The 11,129-nt window shown below is 39.4% G+C and overlaps 1 protein-coding gene across 1 annotated transcript; it reads left to right on the forward strand.

Annotated features, from left to right (window-relative positions):
• Positions 1–584: 584 nt before the first annotated feature.
• POMP (proteasome maturation protein) lies at positions 585–9,257 on the forward strand. The gene is made up of 6 exons (XM_063331971.1): positions 585–682; positions 2,150–2,247; positions 3,088–3,148; positions 5,290–5,391; positions 7,291–7,384; positions 9,041–9,257. Exons 1-6 carry the CDS (start codon positions 680–682, stop codon positions 9,106–9,108), a joined length of 426 nt encoding a protein of 141 aa, XP_063188041.1. The 5' UTR covers positions 585–679; the 3' UTR covers positions 9,109–9,257.
• The last annotated feature ends 1,872 nt before the right edge of the window (positions 9,258–11,129 follow it).

Genomic DNA, 11,129 nt, shown 5'->3' on the forward strand with positions numbered 1-11,129 from the left:
ACTGTTCTCAGAATTAATTTCCAAATGTTAACCTGCTGCAGGCCCATCCCTGTTGGCTACTGACAGAAGATCAAGGTCCTGAGGGCCACCTGCAATCCCTGGTGTACCGATATCTCTTGCTTGCACAGTGTTGCCCAGGAAGGCTCCATGGCTGGCCATCTGTACCTCAGGAAGCACCGTTGTTTCATTTCACTACCTCAGGCTATCAGGTGGCCTGCCAACCCAAGCTCTCTGCTTTTGCTAACTGTAGCCCACTGGGAGAGGATGGCGTTGACCGAGAAAAGCACCCCCCACCCCACAACGTGGCCACCCTGGCCTACTGTGGGAAGCCACTGGTCCAACTCCAGCTCCTTCTTGGGGCCAGAGTGGTACCAGCACTGCTGGGTTTTGTGGGCACAGTGCATTAAGTCTGCGAGCAACAGCCTTGAAAGCAGGTAAGCCACGTACGAGGAGGCCACAGGGCCGGAGACGAAGCCCCCTCCCCTCACAGTACCTCAGGACAGTGCCGCCGCCATTATCCCTCCCCCTCCCGCCTCAGGGCAGCCTCGGCCCCGCCCGCGCGAGGCCCCGCCCCTCCCCGCGCCGGCGGCCGTTCCCTCCCTGCGTGTGACGCAGCGCGCCGGGGGCGGAGCGGAAGTGAGGAGGAGGAGGCGGAAGTGGTTGCTCGTGTGGGGACAAGATGGTGAGTGGGGGCTGGCGGCGCCGCCGGAGCTAGGGGGGGAAACCCCGAACCGGACTGGCGTGGTGTGTGTGTCTGTTTACCCCTCCCCATCCTTTTACCTCCTTCGACTGTTGGGGTCCTCGATGGTGGCGGCCGTTGGGCGAGGGGCGGTGGGGCTGTGCTGAGTCACGGGGGTCCGGGGCGGCCATGGCGGGCGCTCGTGCTGCCGGGTCGGAGGCCCTTACCGGGGCAGAGGTGTCCCTCGTTCCCCATCCTGCGCTGGTCGGTCTCCGCTGGGTATCCCCATGGGTACTCGGGGCCGGTGGGGCGCGGAGGGTGCGCGGCTGCGGTTAAAGCCCTTTTCCTGGAAGCGGAGGGGGACGGGGAGGCCGAGAGCCCCGGCCTCTCGCGGAGGGAGGTCGTGCCACCGTCCTCTGCGGTGGGTAGCAGTGGTTTGTGACCGCCTGAGACGGACCGGGCACTGGCGTGACTTGAGAGCATCACTTTTGGGAGTATTTTATGTTTTTCTCCTTGTGTTTGACTTTCACTTTGATCTTCTCTGTTGTCACATCTTCCAGTTAATGTATGTCTTTAATGTGTTCACTTACAGCAATCTCAGAAAGGTCTGGTCAGCGTTGAGTATGTTAGTTGGTCGGCGTGTTATATGCATGTAATAACAGGTACTTTAGGGTTTTTTAATAGCTGTTAGGTTATTTCCAGTTAACACTTTAGTACAAAAGACCTTAACTGTAAGCAAGAATTTTCTGTTGGATCTGCTGGAAGAAACTCCTGCGCTGAACAGCTCATCACTGTCACTTTCCAGAGACTATTGCTGTCACCTTCCAGAGTTTATTATACATTGGCCTATTGGTGGAGCAATTTTTGTGAACAATCCTAAAATCACTACAGTATCATTGGGCAGGTTAGCGTGAAATTAGTGGTCTTGGTTAAGGTAGCTTTATGTGTTTTTCTTGTTTTCTGCTACAAGTTACTGTTTTTTCTTTGCTCTTCAGTTAACTGGCATACTAGACCACTTGAATACACCTTGTCCTCTTTATGGCAGCCTTAAACAATGGATAACATCAGTGTGATCTTACTTGATTTTGTCTATATTGGAGTAAATGAAGGAATGCTCAGGCATGTTCCTTTCTGTCCTGTCAGCTGAGCATGACCTGCCTTCTTCCTTTCTGCCCAGGGTGGAAATGAACAAGGGGTAATTGTGAGATTAGCTTTTTCAGCCAGATACAAAAAAAATGTGTTACCAGTACCTTTAACTATAATTCTTTCAGAAAGTCTGATAACAATGTAGTGTGGAGTTTGTGGGGGTTTTTTGGGTGGTTTTTTTTTAAGAGACACTGAAGTCTAGGCCTTGCACGTGAGTAGTTTAAGAAGTATGTGAGCACTTTGTTTCATTTGCCTGGCCAAATGGCCCATGTGAAAGGGGTCTGGTTCTGTTAAAGTAATCCTCACTTTTTTTTCCCCCCCCAGAATTCCAGAGGTGCTTCTTCTTTGTTGAAGGATAGTATCCCAATTACTGAATTTTCAGCTTCAGGACCATTTGAAGGTCATGATCTTCTGCGTAGAGGGTATGCTTTACTTTTTGAGTTGGGCTATAGCCCATGTTGAACTTCAGATGTAGGAAGAAAGTATGCAGTAAACGTTGGCATTTTAGAGGAGGTTCTTGGAAGGAGTATCACAAAAGCTGTAGCATAAAGTGCACATATATAATCAGATTGTCTTTCAAGCATGAAGTTTGTGTGAAACATCACTTCAAGAAGTAGAAAGCATTAATCGACTCTTACCTGTGTGATACTGCTCTTTAGAAAAGAGATGGCAAATTATTAATAGTTATGAAATATATGCTAGTTTTTAATATACATGTATATGAGTGTGCTATAGTACTGTGGGAAATGTTTAATTTCAGCATTAGTACAAAAAGTAAAGTTAATACAGTAAAAACAGTGGGTTTGGATTTTGACATTTTACATGAGTGCAAAGCTATGTACATGTCTTGGATAATGAATCTAAAATAATTTTGTGGAGTTTAAAATGTGGGTGGGTAACACAACCGTGTGTGTGGAAGCTATGTACAATATTCAGTTGCAAAAGCTTGGAGACGTATAAAATCAGATACCATTTAGCTTGGACATAATTAAATCTGTGATGTTTTCATGTATTAATATTTTTCTCTATTTCTGAAGAGGGTCAAGGAAGAAAAACTGTCATTTTGTTTTGTCAAACACAGAGAAAAAAGGATGCCTGAAACTTAAATTCTTTTTCTTCTGGTAGTGCTACAGTTAGAGGTCTCTTTTTTTTTCTCATAGTTTAAACTGTGCTAATTGTACGTCCTTGTGGGTTGATGATTGTATCTGAGAAACCAATACCATGATTAATTTGAACTTCAATTTTTTTACTTGTATTTCTAGCTTTACAAGTGTGAAGAATGAATTGTTGCCCAGCCACCCACTGGAGTTGTCAGAAAAAAATGTAAGTGTAACATCAAATGTAGCCATCTTCACTCTTAACTAATTATGAAGTTTAAATTAACAGTGTGGTTACCTGGACTGCTTTGTGCGGTAACAGGTAATGGGTAGGGTCTTGCCTTTAATAGAATAAAGATGTTCAAGAATAGTAACATTTTATTTGTGCAAATAGACACTGTTGGCAAATTTGTTTAATGTTAACCTTCCACTTGTGACTCTGTCCACTTCAAGTGTGTAAGTGGGCTTTCACGTAGGGACTTAGTAAGGTTTAGTCATCTAGGGGTTGTTTATACAGCCTCTATAGTTAGGTGGGGAGCGCACCTGTCAATTCAGAAAGACCAATCTTCCCATTTTGTCTAGGGTTACCATATATCTTCATTTTCAGACTTTCAGTCTGTGAACACATAAATAGTTTTCATTTGATTTCTTGATCCCATCTAGAAATTTTACACACAGTTCATCATAAGTTTATGCAATCTTGTCCAGCTTTGTCATCACTCGTGGACTACTTAAGAGTGGTCTGTGGACTATAGGTTGAAGGCAAAGGGAGACTAGACTGACAGCCTTGGCTAAATACCTGGTTGAACTGAACCTTGTCTTTGGTGCTTCTTTTCTCAGCACAGAGGAACTGATGTAATAAAATGTCCCGAAGCAAAGGCAGTATTTGGATAGAATGTTCCAAATTGCAAAGCTAATCAGCATGATGAGGTCTGAATGTTGTGTCTAATGTATTCTAAATCTAACCAGTGCTAGTGCTGTGTTGAGCTAATGTTGTCCTGATTTCAAAGGATGATGTTAATGTGACACCAACTTCATGAGCCTGTTTATAAATACTATAAATGTTTCAGAGCTATTTGTCAGTTGATTTTTTTTTTTTCCAACTGACTACTGTAACTTAGTTTTTAACTCTGTTCTTGCTGTATAAAACCTGCATTAATAAATGGTTACATGTTAGAGAGAAAAAAATGCACAAAAATAATTAAAACAGACAATGTGATCCCCTAAGAAGTATGTAGAACTTTTAAATTGTTTTTTTCAACATATTGTTTGGTTAGTTTTTTTGTAAGTTTGTGGCCAATTTAGCTGAGAATTATTTTCATGTACATTTAAATGGTAAAAGACTTACCTTAGCCTGAGATAGTTATGTTTGGTTTTACTGCCATAAATGGTAGGTTATTCAGGTAGTACTAATAGAAACCAAATTTTTCTGCTACCCAGATAAGGACCCCTACCTTCATAAAATTAAAGAACTGGAAAAATAATGTGATGAGAATTATAAGTCTGGGGTGAAGCATATAAGTGGTATTTTCTGCTAACTTTTGAAGAGCATTCAATATAGGCTGTTATGAGAAAATGCATGTTATGCCTTTGACTTGTAATTTCCTGTTGGTTTTTGAGATCTGTTCGCATAAACGGGATGATATTCTTGTACTAGTAGCTTTTGTCATAGTGATTGAGTACAGGTTTTAAAATTAGAGATTTGTATTTTTTAGTTTACTTTACAGTGTTGTATTGTGTCAACATTACACTCGTAGTCACTACTGTAAAAGCTAAATGTGAGACTGGATTATTCAAGTTTAAGTTTAATGTTAAGCATAAGTTACTTTAGCGTACCTCAGTATCTGTTAGCTGGCACTTTTTCATTAAAATAATCCTCTACTGAACAGATTTTCTCTGTCTTCCTGATCAATTTTAGAGCAGTTGGTAAAATTATGAGCTTCCTTTTGCTTTTCAGAATCCTGTGGAGTATATGTGGTGCTCTGTGGTGCTTGATCAGAAAATAAGTATTTTGAGTGTTTTAAAGTAGAATCTTTGATGTTTAATAGTAGCATCAATTGTGTATACAATATTGTAATAAAGTAGTGCAACACTACACCACTTGGTGGTGTTACATGTCCTGATTGTCAAAAATAACAAAATTGCTACTATTTATTTGTAATAAAATCTGGCAAAAAGCAATTTTTTTTTCATAAAACAGATATTACTGTCACTATCTTTCGTGTACATTTGAGACATATGATGGAATCACTGAATTTTTACATATAAATTTAATAAGCATGTTCATTTAAGTAGGATGTCACAAATCTGTTCTATGGCTGTATTTGAAAGTAACTCTTTCTAAAATAAAAATCAATTTTGTTACAGTTCCAGTTAAATCAAGATAAAACAAACTTTGACACGCTGAGAAATATTCAAGGACTCCATGCACCTTTAAAGCTGCAGATGGAATTCAGAGCGGTGAAACAGGTAGGCATCTTTATCCAACTGGTATAACTTAATCCACTTGAAAAAAGTTTATCTCGAAACATGCTTTCAGAAAGACACCTTTCTTTGTTGAAATACCCTATGTTTCCAAAATAAATTCTTTCACTGGACTGCTTTTTTTTTTTTTTAAAGAAAACAAACAAACATTGCAATTAATAGTTCCAGAACAGTCAATATGCTAAAGCCTTTCAGCTGCTGTTCTTTTATTTGTTATTTGGTGAAGTGGTAACTGCTCTAGGGTTTCTGTGAACTAGCTTCCTGTAAGCCTTTAGAGAAAAGCAGGAGGAATTGAATATTAATTCCTAAAATTAATATTCTCCTCTGTAGCACGTATGACCTCTATGGGAATGAATCTCTGCATCTGTAGGGCAAAGAGACTTACAGATCTGAGGCAGGTAGTGATTTGGGAGTAGATACAGACGTAATGTGAAACCTGAAGCAGAGAATTTGCTATATGCTTATTATTCTGCAGCTTTTCTTGTAGGATCAGGCAGAGGAGGTCTACAGGGAGTTAAGTTCAAAGATTTTAAGTCTTAATTGGGAAGCTGAGTCTATATCTCCTCTTCCTTATCTCATAGGGTAGAGTGTAACTGTAGGGAGTCCGACTTTGTCCCTTAGGAAACACGAAAAGCTTGTTGGTCCTAGTAAACCTTTTTGGCTTGTTGAAGTTTATCAAGCTATTAAGAGTTGTTTTTACAAGTGAATTGGAGTAATTTTATACTCCCTTCTAGTGGATCAGGTGCTACTGAACCACACCAAGTTGCATTAAACTTGGCAGAAATTACTGGTCCTGAAGATGTGGAAGTCAGACAGGATGTATGAAAACATCCGTTGATCTCAGCTGTGCTGTCTTGTGAGGAAAAATCTTTTTCCTAGCTGATGTTAGCACATGGCAGAAAATGAGGCAGGTGAGGATATCCTGCTAGTGTGTGCCTCCACAGTTATTCTTGGGTGTATGGGTGGGGGAAATACGGTGATTAGAAGGTTTTTCACTCCCAGCTTCATGCTAGATGTACAAGTTCTCTTGTGGTTTAATTTCACTTTTCTAAAACGTTTACTGGATGTGAACTTCTGACAATTGTACCAGTAGTGATTATGGAAGCCTTTGACAAATTTTGTATGTAAAGAGATAGCTACATAATTTTATGGCTGTAAAATACATTTGTGGTATAATTGAAGTATCACTACTAGTAGTGAATGCAATTCTAAGTATGGATATGCCATTCTCAGAATATTTAAGATCTGAATGCTGTATGTATGGCTTGACAACTATTTTTTTTTTTTTTTAATACTGGGGTGAAGGGTACAGAAGAGAGTGGTGAAAGTAGCTGGAAGTGGACTTGAAACTTAAGAATTGGTGGCGATCAGAGAAATAATTATGATTTAGATTAACTGCAAGCAGGATTATGTTTAGCTGTGAAAATCAAGATCGCTCTTTCACTTACATTCCTGACTTATGTCAGAAATGTAGGTAACTTAGAATGTGGTTTCCAAACCCTGGAGTGTATGTCAGTTGTCCCATATTGACCTCAGGGTGTTGATGTGTTTGTTGCAGTGAGCCTTTCCGGCCTTATGTGATGACAGAGGAGGAAAAAAAACCCTACTTTTTTTAATTACGCTATTTGCTGTATTAGCTGCACTGCATTAAAAGCTACAAATCTGTTGGAAGGCTGCTCTTTTCAAAACAGAGAGGTAAACAATAGAAGATGGTGGTGTTAAGTGGGATTTGCTATCTGTGTGCCAGTAGTTCTTATTTCATCATTGTTTTTGAAGGAAGAAGTGACTTTGCCCACCGCTTTTCTCAGTCCCTTCTGACTGAGGGATCCAAATATAAAACTCAATTTCAGACTTGCAGAAACCTGAACTCTTGTCTTTTTACAGGTCCAGCGTCTCCCATTTCTTCATAGCTCAAACATAGCACTGGATACTCTGAGGGGAAATGATGAATGCATCAGCTTTGAGGACATCCTTAATGGTAAATACATTCCGTTTTAAATGTTATAGAAACGTTTAAAGGCAAAATTTGGGAACTGTGAAGTTCTTTGTCTCTATGGAATAAGAAAATTAAACACACAGATTACTAAGAAATTAAACACACGGATTACTAAGAAAAAATTGAATTCCTAAAGGCAAAGAAGCACTGGGGGGAGGAAAGATAAATGTGGTTCAGCTGCTAGTTGTGTGGAAATGAGTGTGACATTGAGTAAGCTACTGTTTTGCTTGCAGGCTGGGTTTCTAAAGGAGTAGAAGATTATGCATTTATATTGTATGCCTGTTTCCCCAGAAACATTTGAACTACTTGTGCAGATTTTGACAGGTGGAGATTCAAAGATATAAAATTTTTATAAGTTCTGTAATTAAAGAAAGGCTATCAGAGAGATACCAAACTAATGAACCAGAGATGTGGCAGGGGGAAGGAAGACTCCCTCAAATTAACTCAACGGTTTGCAGTTGTGTGGTGTGCTACTGACTGATGGTTAGTAAGTGTGGAATAGAATAAACCTGGAAAAATAGTTAAAAAAAAAAAAATTCTTTCTTTCTAGCTGGTGGTTAAGGACAGGGGAAGGAAGCAGAGGGTATTTTGAGGTGAAATTGGAGAATGGAAAGAGCCAGGGAGATAGGAAACTGGAAATAATGGAAGGGTAAGTGGGGAATCCAGAGGTATGAGGTAAATATGGGGTTATTTTCTGAGGTGGATCTACAGGGACCAAGGGAAGGAATCGTAGGTTATTGCGGTTCAGAGGGGTAGAACAATATCAAACATGACTTATAGGAATTTGATTATTTCCCATTGCTCACAAGAAGCTGTTACGTATTTATACAGTGCTAAAGAGTGAGTGGTTTAAAAGTGTTTTTTGTAAGGTTCTATTTATTAGCTGGGGCTGGATTAGATAATTTTGATGTCTCTGTAGGAATCAAAGGCATCAATATGCCTATTTATGGAAGTAAAACACTCTGATATACCCATAAAGAAATGTATTTCTTCAATGTGCAGTCACAACCTTTTTTCTGGCCTTGATTTTTTAAATTTTTATTTTTTGTATGGAAATTAAGTTCATACTGTCAGTATTGGTATTTCTTGTGCTCTCTGCACATTCCTGTGTAACCTTGGAGTACAGTGGCTAATGTCAACTGTACTTACAGAAGGGAGGAAATCTCAGAGACATTTAAGGGTGTAGAATTTCTGTGAAACTAGGCAGTTAGGTGGGGAAGAATGTCCCAACTAACAGAAGGGCTGGAGAATGAGCTCCTATTGTGCAGAGAAGTTGCACTGCAAAGGTGTGGGGCACCTGTGGGGAAAAGCTTCAGTCAGACTTGAGTTCTCTCAAACACAAAACTCAAATCAGCCTTGAGATTCAGGCTACAGGAGACTGTGCCTATGTAGAACTGGTTGGTTTTGTCTGTCTGTCTCTTTATGAAACACTATTCCACTATAGGTGCATTTGTTACCTGATCATTGCTTTGGATAGAGACTTATAAGTTACAGATCTGCATTGTGCAATGCTGTCACTCTTGCGCTAAGTATTAGAATAAAAAACAAACAACAAACCAAACCATCATGTTCATAGTTATTGTTGGTCTTTGTAGCTTGGTAAAAGCCTCATGCTGTTGACTTTTTTATTTTTTCCAGATCCTTCACAGAGTGAGGTTATGGGAGAACCACACATGATGATGGAATACAAGCTTGGTTTATTGTAACAAAATGTACTCCACAAAAATGTTTTGTGCGTGTCTTTATACTGCAGATCTAAATACATGATGCTAAATTGACACTCACAGTGTTAAGCAGTCCTACAGTTATCATTTGCCTTCCTTGATGAAAAGGCACATTAAATGTTTAAAGTCTATACATTGTTCTGTGCTTGTTGTCAATTATATAAATGTCCTGTAACTAGGTAGTTTAAATAAGTCTCTTCATACACTGCTCAGGATAATAGCTTCTTAACTATGGAATGCTATATATGTATACAAGAAATCCAAAAATACCAATGCATTTTATAACTGTAGGTAAATGCATTTAATGGATGTTCTTGCAGAAGAACTTTTTAAGGGGGAAAAGTAGGTATTTTCCATTGAGTAACTCTTTGTTCATGAAAACTTCCATACACTTTTTAAACTATTGAATAAAAGTTTGCTATAAATGCTGTTGTGTTCCAAAATATATTTAATCGTAAATCAAAATCTCTTATCCACAACACAAACAGTGTTGTTCCTTTCTCTTGCAATATTTTTTAAAGATTTTTAACTTCTGCACTGCCCAGAGAATCCTGCTACATACGTTTTATCCCCCCGCCCCGTTGACAGTTGTTCATGTGTGAGCCAGTAAGCTTTTGTGTAGAATTGGAAGTATCACTGTAAGAAGGGAGTTAGAAGTCTGGATGTCTTTCATCTGTGTCCCTAAGAGGTTATTCTGCTTTCTGAAAGTAAAACAAGTACCATTTGGAGTTTAAAGAGGTGTTTTAAAATCCATAAACATAATCCAAAAGAGCACTCCTAGATCTAGGTATTTTAGTATTCAGAGGAGAAGAAAGAATGCAACGCCTAATTATGACAGTACCTAATAAAGCTGCTGCAGAGAGAACATGAAGATATAGTGGTACTAGATGACAAATACAGAAATAATTTTTTGTGGGTTTACCAAAATCAGATCTTAATTAAGGAAGAATGAGACCTATACTTAAATATGCCTTTTAAAGGAGCAGGCCACTATAAGCTTTTTTTTGTGTGTGTGTGTGCTTAACTGGAGGGAAGTGTGTTATTACATTAAGAGTTATAACAACTATTTTCTGATTTTATATGTGTTGTGTAAATCCTGCAAGGCAGATAATATGTGGCATATTAGAAGGAAAAAAAAAGTGTGTGGTTCAAAAGATGTCATCTCTCGTCATAGGTGTGGAGGTTGAAGCAATGTTTCTAAGGCAGGAACTGTATTCAGCAGGTTTTAAACTGCTAAGTGCACTCAGCTTTCTTTTGCAGATAATTTTAGCAGAAATGTTGCTATAAACCTCTTTTCACAATTCCAGACATCTCCAGTGTGCTTAAATCTGTCACAGATTCCCTACCCAGGTGGGCGAAAGCCTCTAGCTTCTCTCCTGTAAGTTTTACAGTGGTTTTATGTGCATCTGTTGCAAAACATTGCAGCAAATTAAAAACATTTGAGATAACACAGTATGAGATACTTTACTGGTGGTTTTATATTTAAACCTGGTGCATTTAAGAAGTGAAGCTTCTAAAATTGTCTTTCACTTGAGAGTTGCAGAGATGAGAGGCTTGTGCTATGAAATACAAGCTATTTCATTTGTATTTTCTGCCTTAGGTTAAACATAGGACCAATAAATTGAACGTGCAAGCGTAGACCTACTCACTGTTTTTTCCATAGCTGTCCTGGTCTTTCTGTGAGCTGATATACTTCATTAAATATCAGAATTGGTAGCCGTTTTGTAATCGAGAAGTTTCTTGACAGTTTTGTATAAAGCAGAAGTAAACTGGTTTGTTTTTACAAAGCAAGCTTGGGGTTCAGTAGGCTTTGTACTGCTCTAGGCTCAGGCCAGCAAGGGTGAGGGATTACCTTGCCGGATCTGGGACAAATTAGGGTACAGGCATGGATTTTTAGGAGGATTTTCAGGTCTGCCTTCCTACCAGTGCTGTTCATAATACAGGCAGCCATCCCAATAGTTGTACACAGTTGCTGGTACCTTATAGCTCCCTGCCTCAGTGTA

The sequence above is a fragment of the Chroicocephalus ridibundus genome, chromosome 1 (genome assembly GCF_963924245.1).
Source record: "Chroicocephalus ridibundus chromosome 1, bChrRid1.1, whole genome shotgun sequence".
Classification (NCBI taxonomy): Eukaryota; Metazoa; Chordata; class Aves; order Charadriiformes; family Laridae; genus Chroicocephalus; species Chroicocephalus ridibundus.

What these genes read in the sequence shown, in the direction of transcription:
- POMP (XM_063331971.1), top strand. An exon ending in CATGATCTTCTGCGTAGAGG is followed by an intron (nt 2,248 to 3,087) that starts GTATGCTTTACT and finishes TTGTATTTCTAG; the next exon opens with CTTTACAAGTGTGAAGAATG. An exon ending in TGGAGTTGTCAGAAAAAAAT is followed by an intron (nt 3,149 to 5,289) that starts GTAAGTGTAACA and finishes ATTTTGTTACAG; the next exon opens with TTCCAGTTAAATCAAGATAA.